Source organism: Orcinus orca, chromosome 16, assembly GCF_937001465.1.
Source record: "Orcinus orca chromosome 16, mOrcOrc1.1, whole genome shotgun sequence".
Taxonomy (NCBI): domain Eukaryota; kingdom Metazoa; phylum Chordata; class Mammalia; order Artiodactyla; family Delphinidae; genus Orcinus; species Orcinus orca.
This window is the reverse complement of record NC_064574.1, coordinates 6,867,554-6,886,944: the sequence shown is the minus strand read 5'-3', so window position 1 is coordinate 6,886,944 and position 19,391 is coordinate 6,867,554. Positions and strand designations below refer to the sequence as shown.

General features: G+C 47.3%; 1 protein-coding gene across 5 annotated transcripts in view; it reads left to right on the top strand.

Moving 5' to 3' along the window:
- TFAP2C (transcription factor AP-2 gamma) overlaps positions 1-19,391 on the top strand; it is a 221,380-nt gene that overhangs the window by 78,230 nt on the left and 123,759 nt on the right. The window contains exon 8 of one of the 5 annotated variants that reach the window (XM_049698953.1): positions 3,149-3,179. The exons of the other annotated variants lie outside the window; for them this stretch is intronic. Coding sequence (XP_049554910.1) covers positions 3,149-3,164 — 16 coding nt within the window. The 3' untranslated portion in view covers positions 3,165-3,179. Of the gene's footprint in view, positions 1-3,148; positions 3,180-19,391 lie in introns of those variants that run through there. 5 annotated transcript variants of the gene reach the window in all.

Here is a 19,391-nt window from a genome sequence, read left to right as displayed (position 1 = left end):
CAATATGACTTACTGCTGATGGTAAACTCGATCACCTGACCCAGGTCATGTTTGCCAGGTCTCGTCACTGTGAAGTTACCTTTCTTCCTTCTTGACAACTCTTTTCTTAACCTGTCATTGTCATGGGTCTGTAGAGGACCTATGACATAATCTTGCATTTGATGCAAGAAGGCAAAATAGAATGTCATATCAATTTAAATACCTTTGGAGCAGAGTTTTTTGGTTTAGAAAATAAATAAAAAAACACACCTGTGGTTTGCTTAAGGGAAAAAATTTGCATTCTGTCCAAAGCACTGTTACCTCAAAAATAAAATCTAGAATGATTTAGTTTAGTTTCTTTTCCATGGTGACAATATTCATATTGCAATGGCTTATCAAAAGAAGTTGATTTCTCTCAAGTTTCCAGTTTTCTAAGTACTGCGAATTTATAGGGGAAAAAAGTGACCCAGATGGTTGGGGACTCATGAGTTCTCTGTGGACACATGAAGTGTGTTGCCTAAACAGACAAGTCCTTGAGGCTTCCTACAATATAACTGCAAGTTTCACTTAAAAACAAATGAATATCCCCATTCCCCACCACCCCCCGCTTTTGTCCCCCTAACAACCTGCAATTGTTTCTCTCTCTCTTTTTTTTTTTTCCTCAAGGAATTTTGGGGCTAAATAAAAATTTACATTCTTCACTTACGGCAGCCAACCATTTTTCTTTGCTAAAGCCATATATCGCTTGCTTTAAAAAGGCACTCTGAGGTATAAGGAAGGGGAGAATAAGATGAAGGATAGCACTGTTTTGAAGGGTGTGTTTATGAAAGGAGAATATTGTGCATTGCTGGGTAGCTGGGTTAAGCCTGGAAAGGTAGATTTTGCTGGTAGGAATTTGGTACCCTGATGAGGAGACGGTTTGTTTCCCTGGGTAATTTGGTAGCTCCTGGATAGCTTAGCACACAATGCAAGTGCCCATGTCATAGCTTTACGTGACAGTAGTCTACACAGTGTCTACGCGTCAGCACTCTTCTGGTGAAAGACAGTGATGACAAGTGACTGCAACCCAGATCAAAATAACTTAAGCAAAGTGATCATTCATTGGCTGCCCAGATCCATGGAGGGGCCAAATAACCAAGAACTGTGGTGCTGCTGGGCCTCTCAGGTGGCCTGTGATCCAGCTTGGGTCAGTGATGTTCTCCAGTCGGGAAGAATGGGCAGCTTGTGCACAGTGGACCTTTCTCATCTGGAGAAAGGATGACCTTGAAGCTCCGCCTCGTCGGTCAATGACTCTGTGGGGCCTGAAGCCCAGGGAAGGCTCCCATTGGCTCAGCTCTGGTCAGGTGACCACCCCTAGACTAAGGGATTGACTCACCTGGAAACCCTCATGGAAACCATGTGGTCCAGCAGGGAGGAGAGTTGACGAGAAGAAGTGGGGTTCGGGGACTTCCCTGGTGGTCCAGGGGTTAAGATTCCATGCTTCCAATGCAGTGGGTGCAGGTTTGATCCCCGGTCGGGGAACTAAGATCGCACAGGCGTGCAGCGTGGCCAAAAACAAAAACAGAGAAGTGGGGCTCAGATTCCGGAAGGGGTGTAGTGGAGTAGACAAAACGGTTAACATTAATGTAATAGCGAGCATGTAATTAGAAAATTCCAGTTGTTTCTGTGTCTCGCATTTTCTCAGTTTATTTCTTGGGAAGAAAAGTCAGATATCTTATTCTGTTCATAACAGGTTACCAGGCAGCCCTTCCCATAACTTTACCTCCTCACATATTGTTAACGTGTGCATTTTTCCTTCTGGTATTCCTTTCCCCATCCCCCTGGCTTCTCTGTTTTTCTTTGCAAGAGACTGGACTGACCTTTGGGTTCTTAGCTAATCTCCATATCTGTGGATTTCTTTCAAATGGAATATTCTTTTTTTTTTGAATTTTTGAGTTTTATTTTATTTATTTTTTATGCAGCAGGCTCTTATTGTTATACATATTAGTGTATATATGTCAATCCCAATCTCCCAATTCATTCCAACACCACCACCCTCCCCCTCCACTTTCCCCCCTTGGTGTTGGACTTGGAATCTTCTTGATTACCAGCTATATTGGCATGGAACTCTGTGAAAAGTTCTTAAAACATTTCTCCCCCTTTGGTTCCCAATTTTAGTGAATCTTGAAAGGTAATTAAGGCTCTCGAAAGAAACCATTGAAAGTGACCAGGAAACTTGGCTGCTTGGTCCCATGAAACAGAGAGCCCTAAATAGTTGGTGTGACAAATCACTTTCCAAATTTTAACCTAGGCATTGCAGGCCGGAGGACTGCACGTCAGATTTGGACCAGAAGTGTTCTGTTTGGCTCATACAACTAAAAAATAAAAGTCCAAATTAGTTACCAACATTTGAAGTAAAGAGCTTTATCAGGATTTCCAACTTCTCTCCAGATGTCGGGAGATGGGGCAGTAGCTGGCCAGCCTTCCTGCTGGCCTGTTGTGGACAGTGGGGTGTGCTCGTCACCACAGAGCCCCAAACCCCGTTGTTATCCACTCGAGTCATATAGGAGGCTGCTGGGCCTTGGCTTGCTCAGACTCAGAACTGTTCTGCTCCATCCAGTGCAGGGCCCCGTGGGGTTTCCTGCCAGAGCTGGGCCTGAAGCCCAGACTCAGGGCTGAACCTTGTAGAACTTGATGGTTGGAGGAAATGTTTGTGAGATTCTCAGGAGGGAAATACTGGGTACAGACTTTCATAGGGCATATTATCCTCCTCAGGTAATTTGAGAAACATGCACATATTAAATGATCTCTGTCTTAGTGTTTGTGTCACTGCCTCTGCCCCCTTATCTTCCTATTTGCACCAGCGTTTTAACACTACAGCAGAATCCCATCAAATGTGCATTTAACTTCAGCCAATTTAACTACATATGCACTGGAGAAGAAAGAAATCCTTGGCTGCATGTTTTGCATACGTATGTGTACTCTTCAGAGTCTGCTCTCACCATTCCAATGCCTTATCCACCCTGCATTCACATGGAGGGGGATCCATTTCATTCCCACCCATTATCCCTACCCTATCCCGGAAGGGCTTGTATACACAAACCCTGTTTACAAGATTGTGACCATGATTGATGGAATTTCCCAGAGTAATTCTGACCATACCTAGTTCTCTTTTTATGCATTGATTTAGAACCCAGACTGGGTGATTCTTGGGGAGACAAGGTGATTCCTGGGGAGAGAACCAGCAAGAAGACGGCCAAGGTCAAGTCCTACGTGGAACTTACATTCTAGTAGGAGTTTTCAGTTTGGCACAGTCAGGATTCAAACCTGGGCTTGCCAGGCTCTGAAGGCATTTCATCCCTCCCTACATCCGATGAACAGAGCTAATTTGTACCCACCAGGCGCCAGCACCAAAGTTTATAAGGTATCTTGGAACCCATAGTAGGTGGGAAAACATGGCAAAAACACAAGAACCAGTGAGAGGTTAACAAGACATTTCCTGCTGGTTACCTGTGTGATCTAAGCATGTATTTAACCTCTCTGATCTCAGCTTCCTCGGGTTGAATAATGGGGCCCATTATAATGAGTCCCCTATGTGGTGGACCCAGCTCATGAAGATTAGAAGTAGTAATGCCCACCATTGTATTATATTCCAGGTAGGTGCTCCACATTTACATCCATTATATCACTTAATCCTTCCAGCCATTTCAAGGATAGGTACCTTCATTATCTCCAGTTTAAGAGGTAAACAAACTGATGCTCAGAGGATTTTAGTAACCTGTCCAAGGTCACACAGCTTTTAAGTGGCAAAGCAAGGGTTCCAAAGATCACAGGCGACCTGCATGAGGACCCATAGCCAGGGAATGTAGGGACCAGATCTGAGCTACCTTGTGTTCCAGGGCCTTGCCATGTACACACCCATCCTGTGCCTGTGGATAAAGCACCAGCAAATGTACATGGTAGCTTTCCTCTTGAAGCTGCTATTAAATTCCTAAAAAATGATCGGGAAAACAGTTCATGGGGCGGTAAAGTGTACAAGCACAGAGTGCCCTTGCTTTATAATAATACCGTCTAATACCTCTATAGCCCTTATGAAATGCCCTACTTAGACACTCTTCTAAGCCCTTTACATATAATAACTCATGTAATCCTCACAACATTTTACAGATAAGGAAAGTGAGGCACAGAGAGGTTAAATAACTTGCGCAACGTCACACAGTAAGCAGCCAGGCTAGAATTCAGAGCCAGGCATTCTGGCTCCCAGTCCACAATCCTAGACTATGCAGTTCTGTACCTCCCACTTCAGGCCTTCCTCCTCACACTCTATAGCATATCTTGCTGAAGGGACCAAATGAGAACAGAAAGTTCTACCTTGTTCTTTAAAAAAGTTGCATAGATGATTCACTATTTATTCAACAATGTTCTGGTTGTTTTCATCTATTTGGTACTACTGAGGATTTTGGACGAACCTTCCTGCAGAGACATCTTCCCATGTCTATCAGTAGGATAATTTCCCACCTATATAATAAAACAAGGCTTTCTTACATGACTTTTGGGAACTTGGCTTCACCTAAGCTTGATGTGGATTTTATTTGGGCCACAGCGTATTGATGGAGTAGGGGATTTATCGTCTACACTGTAGTTCATTTTAGGCTGGGCCAAAATTGCTTCTTAGCTGCCTCAAAACTGTAGGTACCTGAGCAGAATGCACACTGCATGGCACTGGCCTCAGAGAGTCTAGGGCTGAAGTGTGTGCAAAGCTCGGAATTGATGACACTGCTGTTCCCTATAATCCAATCTCCTTGGTAATGCTGATTCTGGAAGGAGGGGCGAGTCCAAGGGGAGACAGTAGGCAGGAGATATGTGCAGTGGTCAAGCTCAAAGTTGGTTTCAGTCTTGGTTCCACCATTCCCCACCTGGTGACCTTGGCCCTGTGTTCCTCATTCATAGAATGTGGGTGTAATCAGAGTACCCTACCCATAGGGTCATTGGGAAGATTCAAAGAATACACGTATTCAGGACTGTTCCTGGTTCCTGGTTGGCCCTCAAAAGACGGCAGGTAGTATCCCTGTGACACTGATCATCGTCGTCGTCTTCACTTCAGGACACCCCCAGAAGACGGGGTTTACAAAGCTCAAGTCTCCCAAATACCACTGTTAACCCCTCAAGCCCTTCCTACTCTCTACCCGACATTCTGGTGAAGGCTCAGAAATAGAATCGGTGAGAGAACTTCTGCCCCACCCCGTCAGTGGACACTCTCCAGATCCCACCTTCCAGAGAGCCAGGCAGCGCGTCTAAAGTTGCTATGCTGTTCACTCCTTCGGGACATTATTTTTGACCATTTACCCCAATATATGTACACAATTTAGCAACACATACTATTTTCATTTATAATTGTGTTATTTACTACAAGTTATAAATCATTCATAAATTATATACATGTATGAGGTTGAAACATATGAAATTGCCATTTCTGTAGGTCTTAACAGCCAAATATCTACAGTTCCTCGTGGTTTAAGCCACCGGCAATTTAAAAAATTAAAGTATTGAGAAGTGCAAATGTACCTTTTTACTTTTAGATAACACACGTAAATAGAAGCTCTAATCCTTTTTGGTGATCTTGGGCGGAATATTCGTGATGGCAAAGCCTGATTTCTCATCTGTAGAGATAATAATGGCCCCAACTTCGCAGTAATGTAGTGAGATTTAAAAATGTATTTAAGTGAATTACTTATTTGAATAAGGGTGTAATCAGAGTTGAGCTATAATTAGTCCAACATTCTGAATTCTATTTATATTTATCCGCTTGTTTTACAAAGATGAAGCCGTACTGCCCTGCTGCTTGTTAACCGCACAGCACGTGGGGACGTTAATATATATAATGCTCAGTGTCACAGCGCAACGGCTGCATCGGACTTCAGCGTGTGGGTTTTGAACCGTTTTTAAACTGAACCCCTATTGACGGCCGTTTTGGTTGTTTGACTCTTTCATATCTTTATAGTTGTAGCATTGTGCGCACCATTGACTGTTGTGGGGGGTAAATCCCCGGCCAAGGCAGCAGTTTCTTCTGGCCCCAACCCTGCCTTGTCCCTCCCTCCACTCTGGGAAAGGAACTGTTTCAAGTCGACAAAAGAAGGCTTTGGCTGGGAACTCTGGGGTGTGTAGGTGGGGCGGGGATTCTGCTCGCCCAGGTATAGCTGTAAAACCAGATAAAAAGGCTGCTTATGCATGCTAATGGAAGCTCAGATAACCTGCAGTTTACAAAACCCTTCTTGCTGAGAGTTTTAAATATGCCCTTCTTTTGTGATTTTAATATGTCCTGACCCACCCATCATCTGACACTTTATGAAGGCTACAAAGAGCCAGAGAACCAGCAGCCCATAACTTTCTCTCTCATCTTCCTTTCTTGAACATTTTCAGCCCTCCAGAAAGGTCTGGATTTTAAGTTTTTTTCTCAGGGGGATGAAGTACAAATCGTGGATTTTTCACATGTTTGGAAACAGAAGCTCAGCTTTGCGAAACCGGGCTCTTCCTTAACCTGGTTTGAGCGTCTGCGCCATGCTAGGGCTGGGACCCTGGGCCTGAATTTGGAGATTGGAGGGTGAAACAGGTAGAAAGCGAACGAGGTGTAGGCGTGTGGGGCTGAGCCATCTAGGGTTTCTCCGTGTCCTCAGCTTTGTCATGCAAAATGCGGACTTACCTCAGGGGCTCCTGCAAGATTAGATAAAATGAGGCCAGTAAAAGGCGTCATGCTCAAATCCTTGCATGAGTGATTTTAAAACAAGGCTCTCGCTTAGATTGGGGGTGCTGGGGGCTTCGGCCAAGGCTTCCCTGCGAGGCAGCCAGCCCCGCACACAGCATCTTCCATCACTCCTCAGTACCAGAAGCGCCGGCCCTCTCCCCGTTCTCCCAACACCACATGCCCCACACAGCTTTGGAGCCTTGGTCGTGCTGTTCCCTCTGCTTGGAACCGCTCGCCCTCACACTGGTTGACTCTTTCTTGACGTTCAATTCCAAGGTCAAATATCTCAGAAAAGCCTCCCTCACTCTCCGACTACCTAGTTTAATTTTTCTTCCCAACACCTACCGCTCCCTGAAATCTGTTCACTTTCTGCTCCTAGATCTGTCCTTCCTTCTTCACCCAGTGCCTTGCAGCTAGTTCGCGCTCAGCAGTGGCTGACATGCCCTCCAGCGGTGCTCCTCGGCTTGAAGAGAACACGCGCCGAGCGGGGAACCTTGTTAAAATCGAGGGTTCGGTTCAGTACGTATGGGGCGGTGCCCAGGATCCTCTCCCAGGTTGCAGTGATGCGGGGAGGTGGACCACGCTTTGAGAAGCAAGGTGCACGAGTGTTCTCTGTGGTACAAAACCTACATGGTGGGGCGTGGGAGAGTGAGCGTGGCGAGGGTGTGGTCGGCACAGACCCTGGCAGGAAGCAGGATGAGTGGTGTTCTCGTTTGGGGACCTCTGGGTCTGCCCTTTCATTTGGGGCCTGACGTTGAGCACTAGGGTTTGCACTCCCCCCGGCCCCGCTTCCCCCCCTCCCCCCGCTGCCATCACTTCTCTGCCACGTTATTGATCTTCACGCTGTACCTCTACCCCCTTCCCCCCTTCTACTGTCCCCACGTTTGGGTGAGCTTTCTAAAGCTGGTACAGTGCTTGCCGTGGCCTCCGGGTTCCTTAGACTCCTGAATACTTAGCCTGGCACCAAACGGGTGCCCCCAAACCTTAGCTGACTGAGGGATGAGGTGACATCACAGGGCCACCGGCACACCGGGCCCCGCCCCCACCCGCCAGGAGTCTCTTGTCCTTTCGGCTCCATCCCTCATCTGCATGTGTGAGCCTCCCAGCTGGGTTGGAAAAAGGTTTAGTTCGTCTCTTTATTCTGTAAGTAAGCTCTGCATAAAACTCTTAAGTGGAACAATGAGCCTCCTGCCTTTGCAAAAACATCTTAATATCTGTTATTGTGGCTAATTCTCAGATACTGTGCTCTCTCCAAAGGCCACGTGTTCTCCGGAGGTTAGGGCCCAGCCTCAGGGGACACGTGCCTGTGCTGGGCTCCCCGACTCCCTCGTTTTAACTTCTTTGTGCCTCGATTTTCTCACCTGAGTAATGGGGATAATCGAACATACCTTAGATTGCTGTGAGGATGGTAAGGAGTTAAGACCCGAAACTCAAGTCGAACAGCACCTAACACCCTCGATGAGCTTTAGTAATGCAGCTGCTGTTGTTTTGTTAGCAAAGAAACACAGGCAGCAAGAAGCTCAGAGGCCAGTTCAGGGCTGCTTACTTTGCTAATGGGAGAACGGGGCTGAACAAATTCTCCTGACGACACATTCTCTGTGCTTGCCATTATACCCCAGGCGTCCCTGATTTGGGATTTTGTGGACCAGAATAATTTGTTTAAACAGTTAAAATTTGGGGGTGGGAGTGGGTTGCCAGCTCCTCAGTTACCACCTGCGCTCACTGGCATTTCATCCAGGATGGGATCGTTAAGCATACATGTCAGAGCAGGAACGAAACTGACCCTGGAATTTGGAAGGCTCGTTCTCATGGAAGGACAGCTGGAAGGCCTCGGCATCCGTGTTGGCCTGACCCTTTGGCATCGATACGGCGTGGTCTACTTCCATAGGGCCTGATTTTCTTTCTTTTCTCAGTTCCACAGGGACTCTTGACAACTGTGTTCTAAAGCCGCAATACCTCCCCTCAGGGAACATTGGCAACTTTTGGGGGCACAAATCTTCGCTTGTCACGATGGCTGAAGGGCAGCTGACGTTTGTGGGCCAGGGCCAGGGATGCCAAATGTCCTGTGAGACACAGAGCAGCTCTCCAAGGAGACCTGTCCTGCTGCCCACGTGCTTTTGAACCCCGACCCCCCAGCCACTCCTGTAGGCAAAGAACCATTTATCATTACACAGGTCTAGAACCCCATTCCATAAGTCACTGAAACACAAGGTATTTTTTGCATAGTGTTAATATCCACTGGCTTTTCCAGGAATATATCTACTGTGTAAAATGAAGGGAAATATATTTTGTTCTGTTTGGAGCTTTATCAAGAACTGTTCACCGTTCTGGGTAATCATGTCACCAACAGCATCCCTGGACCCTCCTTGACTGTTGTCCCCTCTAAGCTGTAAGTCCCTGGGGGCAGCCCCTGGACCCCAGCTCCAAGCACAGGCTCTGGGATGATGTAAGCCTGCGTGGAAGGCTGCAGGGCCTGGTGATGACCAGCACGGGTGACTTCAATATGTGGTTTGGGCACTTCCTAGCTGTATGCCCTTGGGGGAGTCTTCAGTCACTCTGAGCCTCAGTTTCTTTAGTGGTAAAATGAGGATTCCAAAGTCTCAGCATCATAGGATGTGAGGGTATGATGAGATAATGGGAGCTATGTGCTCCCATTAAACGGATGGATGAATGAGTGAAGTCAGCCTCAGAACTGTGTGTATTTTATATTGTTTCCGTGGTATGTAATGGTGCTGAGTAGAGTCAGTGATGTTCACACACACACGCACACACACACACACACGCACACACACTCACCAGGACAATCCTTCCTCTCAGGTCTCCTCCGCCCCCTACCCTCATCACTCTCTCATGCTGAATGAGGGACGGACTAAACCCACCCTGCAGTGTGGCCTTGAGGAACAGAGCCCATGCCTGGGATTGGGGGCTGGGTTCAAGTGCAGGCCACCACTTACTAGCTGGGTGAACATGACCTGTTGACCCCATTTTCTCATTGGTCAACCATCGTAATCAGATTGACTTGCACAGTGGGTTGGGAGGATGAAATGCGATCCCATGTGCAAGTTGTTTGGCCCGGTGCCCAAGGGCAGAGGGATGCTCAGTGAGCAAGCCATCCTCTCCCCCTCCCTCTCCTACCTTTGTTCCTGCAGGCTCACACCTGGATCTCAGGGGACCCATGAATACTTGCATTTTCTAGATCCCTGTAAGACAGTTCCCCAGGGAGGGGGCAGAATGGAGGCATGGAGGAGCTGATCAGGAATTTTGCAGAGGTGTCCCTACCTGTGGGAAAACTTTCAGTCCCTCTCCAGGAAGCAGGTGTGCGCTGCAGATAAAGAGGCTGGGAGTGGGGAGAGGCACCCCAGGCAGAAAAAGTGCCAAGTGCAAAGGCAAGAGAGCAGAGCAAGCTGGGGCAGCAAAGGCGTGTGCTGCCCATCCAGGGATTGTTCCTCAGGAGGATGTGATCGGAAATGCCTCCTTGCTTGTCCTGTCCTTGCAAAGGACATCCCACTTGACTTGGAGTTACGGTGGAGATCAACTCAACGGCTACGGTACATTTCAGGTTCCTACAGATTCGTATTGGTTTCCCTCAACATCAAGATTCTTGGATTCTTGACTTTCTATTCATTCAGATCGATCAATTGGGAACCTACTGTGTGCAGATACCACTCTCAGTATTGGGGAGACAACCGTGAATAAGACCCAGTGACACGTTTGTCACGACCCAGTGACAAACTCCTTTCCCTGTACTCATTTTATGGACAAGGAAACTGCTAATTCGTCCAAGGTCCCACAGCTAGAAAGTACCAGAAGCAAGATAGAAACCCTGTGTCCTTCAGAGCCTGAGCCCCGAGGTGTGTGTATTAGTTTCTCCTTGCTGCTGTAACAAATTACCCAAACTCAGTGGCTTAAAACAACACACATTTAGTATCTTACCGTTCTGGAGGTCAGAAGACTGAAAAAGGTCTCACTAGGCTAAAATCAAGGTGTCGGCAGGTGTGTTCCTCTGGTAGTTATAGGGGAGAATCTTGTTTCTTGCCTTTTCCAGCTTTTTTCTGCATTCCTTTCCTCGTGGGCCGTTGTTCCACTTTCAAAGCCAGCAGTGTAGCATCTTCTAATCTCTCCTGACTCTGACTGTCCTGCCTCCCTGTTATAAGGACCCCTGTGATCACCTTGGGTCCACTGGGGTAATCCAGGATCATCTCCCACCCCAAGATCTTTAACATAATCACACCTGCAAAGTCCCTCTTGCCATGTCAGGTGACTTATTCACAGATTTCAGGCTTTGGGACGTGGACAACTTGGGGAGCCATGATTCCACCTCCCACAGTGTGTATAGCAAGAAAGAGCATGGTTCCCGGTCCCAGAGTGCATCTTAGCTTGGTTATTGGGCCTCTCTGTGCCTCAGTTTCCTCATTGGTATAATAGGGGTGAGAATGATATCTGTCTCGTGGGGCAGATCAGAGTAAAGGAGTTGATCATTGCAAAGTGCCGGCCACATGCCTGGCACTGAGGAAACATTTGCTGTCCGGCCAGCCTGCATCTGTCCTCATCCCTGCCCATAACTAGGTGTTCTTTGTGGGGGCAAGTCCCTTGCCCACCTGTGATCGACCACCCCACCCTGGCCTTTTTCCCTGTCACTCCAGGGAGGGGGCTGGCCCACATGACTTTAAAGTTCTCTTTAAGTCTTGACATTGGATTGTCGGTGGCTCTGTGTGTGTGTGTGTGTGTGTGTGTGTTTGTGTGTGTTTCTGGGGAGTATGGGTGGGTGGGACGGAGGCCAGGAAAGACACTCTGTGAAATGTTTATATTGTGTGCCTTTTGAAGTAATTCCAGTCAAACCAGATCTTAAAACATGCAGCAGGAAGCTCCTTTAAATGTTTAATTTGTTGTTTTTCTTAGAAATGATTATTTCCACATTGAGCCCAGAGACACTCCAGTCTCATCCTGTCTTCCCTCCTTTTATTGTTCCTAAAACTCCCTGGGCGGCGGCTGTTTACCGCTGCCAATCAGGTGGGCTTTGCACAAACCGTGCTCTTGGAACCAACAATTGCCCTGAAAAAATGACGCAGAGAGAAACTTGGGTCCACCCTGTCCCTTGGGAAAGCGGTATATCTTTAGGGGAACACTCTGCAGCGTGTCCTGGATCAGCTGGGTAAGGGGTATCGTTTAGAAGAAATCAGACCTGTAGAATTCCTTGCTAAAAGCCGCAGTGATGTTTTACAAGCCTGGTTGAGAGAGGGCTGGGGTGAGTGTGGGACTAGATTTCTTGGGGGGATCTTCCAGGTGTTTAATTTTTTTTTTTTTTCCGATACGCGGGCGTCTCACTGCTGTGGCTTCTCCCGTTGCGGAGCACAGGCTCCGGATGTGCAGGCTCAGTGGCCATGGCTCATGGGCCCAGCCACTCCGTGGCATGTGGGATCTTCCTGGACCGGGACACGAACCCATGTCCCCTACATCGGCAGGTGGACTCTCAACCACTGCGCCACCAGGGAAGCCCCCCAGTGTTTAATTTTTGATGCCAACAGCTTGGTCCTTGTTTTGAAGAACAATGGAGTGAAGAAGAAAAAAAATGATGTAAATTTAATAAGAATTGAGGCAAGAGATACTTGTGATCTTTGAGACTTAAACCCCAAACAAGTCAGAGGTGGCTGCATCCCTGGCCTTTCAGCTGATAACCCAGGAGGGTGTCAGACGGAGCTGAGGGACGTTTATGAACAGGGGCGAGGCGGGGTTAATGCCTGAAAGCCGACATCAAAGCTTGTTCTTTACAAGAGAGCAAAGGATACCAGGAGCCCCTGTGAGGAGCTGGGGAAGTGGATCTGCAGGATTCTACACCCAGGCCTAGGCTGGGCACTGGTCGCTGATGGGCTCAGAGAGGGGGCTCAAGCCCACAGATGCATGGGGGTCCCTTTGCTGGGGAGACTTCCTGAGGGTCAGGATGGGGGCGGGGGCATGATGGCGGGACCTGGGACAAAGCATATAACTCTCGGAGCCTCCGTTTGCTCACCTGTAATCGGAGGGTGGCCTTCAGCTCATGATGTTGGTGCGACACAAGGTGAAGCAAGCTAGCGGGGTGGACCGCGCCCAGTTCGGGGCAGCTCTGGGGCCTCAGGGCGGGGTTACGCGCTGTAGCTGTCCTCTGACGGCAACCGGGGCATCTAAACCTTGACCCTACGGACAGCTCCCTCTGGATCCTTCTCTGCTGTAGGGCGTCCTGTGCACTGCTGCGTGTTTAACATCACCCCTGGCTTCTACCTACTGGACGCCAGTAGCGCCACCCCCTACCCCCCAGTAGGGGCAACCAAAAATGTCTCCAGTTATTGCCAGGCTTCCCCGGCGGGGCAAAATCCACCCCCCATATAACCAAGTTATAACTGAAATGCATGCCTACTGTAAGCAAAGCTCAAACCAAACACTGTATCACACGATACAGAAGAACGTAAAGAAGAAATAACTATCCAGAAATTCCAGTGTAGCCATGTTTGCATTTAAATGTATATATTTACAGAAATTTTTCTATGCAAATTCGTAGTACACACGCATGCACAAACAACACGTATGAATTTAATTTTTAATACCAATGATCATATTTATACTGTTTTATATGTTTTCTCTTTTAAATAATATTTTTATTTTACTAAGTTTTTTGAAAAAATTCAAAAGGAACACATGCTTAGTGTTAACAGGTCAAACAACACACTGTAGAGAAGGAAATGTCCCTCCTCTCCTACTTAGGGTCTCACTTGTCTGCTACTGTTATTGCTATTAATGGCAGCTACTTTGTTTTTTTTTTTCTGCGCCGCAAGTCTTGCAGGATCTTAATTCCCTGACCAGGGTTTGAACCTGGGCCCCAGCACTGAAAGCACCAAGTCCTAACCACTGGACCACCAGGGAAGTCCCAGTGGCGCTACTATTTATGCAAAGCTTTCTTGGTGCCACTAAGCAGGTCCCGAGCCCCTGACACCCGTCTCACTGCAGCCCTCTGAGACGAGTGTGTGCTCACTTTTCTTCTGGTTTGTGGATGCAGACAGCTAGGCACAGAGAGGGCTTTTCTCTTGCCTAATGAGAGCTGGTCCTAGATGGATGACGATAGGCTCTGTCACTGCTGTCCCTTAGGGCTTAGAGCAGTGGGTCTCATACCTGAGTGTGTATCGGAATCACCTGGAGGGCTTGTTAAAACCCAGGCCGCCGGGCCCACTCCCTGTTTCTGATTCAGAGGTCTCAGGCAGAGCCTGACAATCTGCATTTCTGGTGAGTTCCCTGGTGATCCGGGGAACACATTGAGAACCACTGACCTTGATCCATGTTTCTCAAAGCGTGTGTGTCAGACACTACAGAATCTATCTGAGACCGTTTTAGGTGGTTTACAGGCATGGTGTTAAGTGACATTGCATTCCATCAAAAGAGTTCTTCTTGTTTTCAAATTCTTTTCCAGTTCTTCTGATTATATCAAGGAAACAGTTTCAGTTTGGGGTTAGTCTGTCCTCATGCTTCTCTAACATTTGCTAATCTTTCTCCTTGTTTACTTATTATTATTTTTAACAAAAACAAAAAGGGCCTCAAACTTAGAGCCTTCAGCTGGCACTGCTTGACTAGCTAGGATTTAACAACATTGTTCGGTTTTGTTGTATTCGTTTAGTTAATAGTCACCAGGAAGGGCAAGTGATACTGGTTAACAGCAGTGATGTAAACTTTCCTTTCAAAATACATTTAACTCCCTAAAGGAAGTCATTTTAAAAGAAAAATAAGTAAATACAGTGTAGGTGGCAAGGTATGGGGGAAATGCTATGCAGGGGACTGGGATGTCCAAAGTCTGGGGAATGTTTGGTGTACTGACCGCGGACATCTCCCATTCTCACCCTAGCCGATGGCAGTGTGACCCTGGCACCCTGGCAACTCCCTTCTTATCTCTGGGGCCCAGTCTGCCCGTCACTACATCTTCTCCAAGGGCTGGCGCACTCGGATGGTCCAGATTCTCACTGTGATCGGAGGGTATTAGGCTTCAGGTACAGGACACATGGCAGGGCAGCTTCCCTCTGATTCCTGCCTCTGAGCACTGAGAAGGGGCTTCCTTCCTTCCTTCCTTCCTTCCTTCCTTCCTTTCTTCCTTCCATCCTTATTTATTTATTTATTTATTTTGGCTGCCCTGGGTCTTAGTTGCGGCATGAAGGATCTTTCAGTTGCGGCATGCAGACTCTGAGTTGCAGCATGCGTGCAGGGTCTAGTTCCCTGACCAGGGATCGAACCCTGACCCCCTGCATTGGGAGTGCAGAGTCTTACCCACTGGACCACCAGGGAAGTCCCGGGGCTGCTTTCTTAGAATCCTTCCAAACTCCCCATCAACAGCTGGCCTGTTTTCTGTGGTCTTGGCCTGGGCTCATTTTCTGACTGTGCCACGATAGGGCACTCACCTTTGGTGCGCAAAGATGAAGCTTTCCTCGTCATCAACGACTGCAGTGCCCTACTGAGCTTGGAGCTCTCCCACTCATAAAATTCTTCAGTTGAAGCACCCTACCCCCAAATGGGTGATCGAGAAAATTCAGACCTCTTGGACTGATTTTTAAGGCCATTTATCATGTTTACCCAGGCCGGTTTCATGCCCAGACGTTTACACAGGGCTCAGCACTCAGAAGGGCCCAGGGCTGGTTAAAGGCTCTGCTGTTGCCATCTGGAAATTCAGATTTATTTATTTATTTTCACATCACTCCTTATATATCGTTACTTGCTCTTTTCTTGGTTAGGTCACATTACATATGTCTCCACACCTGAAATAAATTTTTGAAAACCGCTGGATTTGAAAATAACACACCATGACTTAGTCAATGAAAAGTTCACATGTATCCACATGTGTTGTCAGTGAACTTAAGCAAAAGGTAAATTATTCAAGAATTGAATATTCAACTAAGTCATTTAGGATACGTGTCTGGCAGCAGAGGGGGAATCGGGACTCTCTGGTAGCTAAGTGTTGAAGCAACTCATTATGCATCTTGTAGTGGTTGGCGTGGTGGCAATTCGTAGCAGCTCTTGAGCAAAGGACCCCACATTTTCATTTTGCACTGGGCCCCGCAGATTCTGTGGCCAGACCTGGTGTCAGCTCCTCCTTTCCCAGCCAAATCTCCAGCCACCTTGAGGTTTTGACTCCCTCCTCTCAGACCTCCAGGGTCGCTGAACTTGTGTTCACAATACTTGGCTCTTCTCTTATTTTTTTTTAACTTTTAAAAAAATTTTATTTTATTTTATTTATTTTTGGCTGTTTTGGGTCTTCATTGCAGTGCGCGGGCTTCTCATTGCGGTGGCTTCTCTTGTTGTGGAGCACGGGCTCCAGGTGCGTGGGCTTCAGTAGTTGTGGCATGCAGGCTCAGTAGTTGTGGCTCGCCGGCTCCAGAGGACAGGCTCAGTAGTTGTGGCGCACGGGCTTACTTGCTCTGTGGCATGTGGGATCTTCCCGGACCAGGGCTCGTGTCCCATGCATTGGCAGGCGGATTCTTAACCCCTGCGCCACCAGGGAACCCCTTGGCTCTTCTTTTAAAACAGGGTTTGCAGATGTGGGTACAGAGGAGCTGGGGAAAGAAAAGCAAGAGTGGGGATGACTGGGGTTCCCAGGAAAAGCCAAACTCTGTCTCAAGGGGCCATCGCCCCTCAGATCCAGCTATACCCTTTTGACTTCTCACCGACAGCAGATTTTAAGATAAATGTCAGCCTTTTTTTTTTTTTTTTTTGCGATACGTGGGTCTCTCACTGTTGTGTCCTCTCCCGTTGCGGAGCACAGGCTCCGGACGCGCAGGCTCAGCAGCCATGGCTCACGGGCCCAGCCGCTCCGCCGCATGCGGGATCTTCCCGGACCGGGGCACGAACCCGTGTCCCCTGCATCAGCAGGCGGACTCTCAACCACTGCGCCACCAGGGAAGCCCCCAATGTCAGACTTTTAAAGGTTGATAGCAATTCACATTTTTAAAAAAACACAAATCCAAATTAAGAGACTTTCTACCAAAAACTAACCTGGACTCTTCAAAAATGCCCATGTCTTAAAAGACAAAAACCAAAAATGACAGAAGAATAGTCCTAGATGAAAGGAGACTGAGGAGATATGACAGCTGGGTACTGTAGGCAAGGGACTACAGAGGACATTATTGGGACAGCTGGGGACATGGGGACATGGACTGTGTATTAGGTAACAATAGTACGTGTACTACTGTGTTGGTAAGATAGTAGTGTAATCATGTGCTGTTATCATACTGATATGTGCAACATTTAGGTAATATTTCAAACTGAATAGTGTGAAAACTATGCTATGGTTATGTAAGAGAATGTCCTCAGTAGACATATATACATATCTGGCTCATGAGCCCCCTAGTTTATGACATTTTCATTAAATCATCTGACACATGGGGAACTTCCTGCCTGACTTTTACCTCTATGAAACCTCCCTAATCCCTGAGAGCTAACCCAGTAAATTGTACTGGGCACTTACAATAGTTTGGGCCACTGGTTAGACCTAGGTGCCTTTTTGTCTTCTCTTAATTAGGCTATGAACGAAGAAGGGAATGTTTCCTACTTAACTTTGGTATCCTTCTCCCCTCTCCCCTCCCCCCTCTCTTGTTAAGACTAGAATGAACTGCTAGGAATTTAAAGCCCCCAAATCACAGAGATTTGGACAAGAGAAGTGTTTATGTCTGTCACATGCTTACAAGATCACCAGAGAGGGAATCCATGTCTGATGTGACCAGCACTCCATGGAGTGAACCCTTCTGTATTTTTGTCCTACTACATAGGGCTTCCTTTCCTGAGGATAACTCTTGGACCAAGATGGCTTCTGGAGCTCCAGCCATCATTTCCATGTTCCAACCACCAGGAAAGAGAGAAGGACAAAGAAAAAATTGAGGAGAGGCTATATCTTAGCTCCCTTTTGGGAAAGGTTCCCGGAAGCTTTCACATGATACTGCCATTTGCATTTCATTGGGTAAGCTTAGTTACATGGCCATGCCTAGCTGCAAGGGAGGCTGAGAAATGTAGTCTCTATTCCAAGAGACCATGTGCCCACCTGAAGTGCAGGGATTCTGTTCCTGCTGAAGAGGAGAATGGTCACTCTAAGGGATAAACAGCAGTCTCTGCCACACCCCCAAGCCAGCAGAGGGCCTGGCGTGTACTTAATCAGAAGTCAGCAAACTACATCCTGTGGGCCAGATCTGGCCAGCTGCCTATCTGTTTACAGTCCACGAGCTAAGAAGAGCTCTTCGATTTCTCAGTGGTTGCATTTTAAATGGTTACATGAGAACTTAACATAACAGCCTCCATGTTATTTCTTAGCCAGTAAAGCTTAAAATATTTACTCTCTGGCCCTCTGGGAAAACTTGCTGACCTCCTGTACTAGATGCTTAATACATTCTTTTAAAGATTTACCTTTTCAAGTATTTATCAGTCATTTGCCATGTGCCAAGCCCTGGAGATGCAGCAGCAAGCTGTCCTCACAGGGCTCAGGGCTAGTAGGGGACAGAGGTAAGAAATAACTAGCGAGGGACTTCCCTGGTGGTCCACTGGTAAAGAATCCATCCTGCAACGCAGGGGACGCAGGTTCGATCCCTGGTCAGGGAACTAAGATCCCACATGCTGTGGGGCAACTAAGGCCGCATGCCACAACTACTGATCCCACGCGCCTCAACTAGAGAGAGAAAACCGCACACCACAACTGGAGAGAAGCCCATGCACCACAACAAAGATCCCGCGTGCTGCAACTGAGACCCGATGCAGCCAAAAATAAAATATAAATTAGTTAATTAAAAAAAAAAAGAACTAGCGAAAAGTAATTAATTAATTACGATTGTACTTTGTGCTGTGAAGCAGTATGGGGTACTAGGAATGCATAGGATGGGGGAACCTAATCTAACTGGGGCAGGCCAGGGAAGGACTGAAGAAGGACTGATTAGCTGAAATCTGAAGTAGAAGGAGTTAGTTAACCTGATTAGGCCGGTGATGTGTGTGTGTTGAGGGAGGAGAATTTCAGGCACAGGAACAAGGACGAAGACCACAAGAGAAGAAAGTTCTTGATTTCGTCTAGAAGTGACCAACGGCCTGTGAGTGGTGTGTGAGAATGAAGGGAGACGGTAGAGGAGCAGCATAGAAATGAAGGAAATCCTTCTCTACCAGGATGTGCAGGAAACCTATTAGCTGCAGTGATTCACATTGTCTCCATCTGTTTCTGTTTCCAACGGCCTTTCAAATCCCATGAAATAGTCATTTCTAAAATGTACCCACTGTCTTCCCTTCTTTTCATCCCCCTGCCTTCCTCTGAGTCTCTTATAGAAAAAAAAAAAAAAAATGCAGGAATTCCAGTAAGACTGGTCCAGCCACATGGAAAGCGGCCCAGAAAACTGCTTGGTGATGGCTGCGAATGCCGTGAGAAGAAAATTATCCTGTAATTGAAGGGGAAATTCTTTATTAGGATTGTTGAAGAGTTCTACAAGCTTCTTTCATCTGCCGCTTGCTCCATGCTTTAATTAATTTGAATTCAGGAGGATTCCCAAGCCTCCAGTTGTACCATCTCCCGTGGAGATCAGGCCTTCTGTTGAAGATGGAGAGACTAAGGCCAGAGGGACCCTGGAGCTTGGGGACAAGTCCTGCCTCAGAGGGCTGGTTTCTGAACACGTCGAGCCTCAGGCTTTCAGGGAAGAGCTCAACAGTGGTTCCAAAGAAG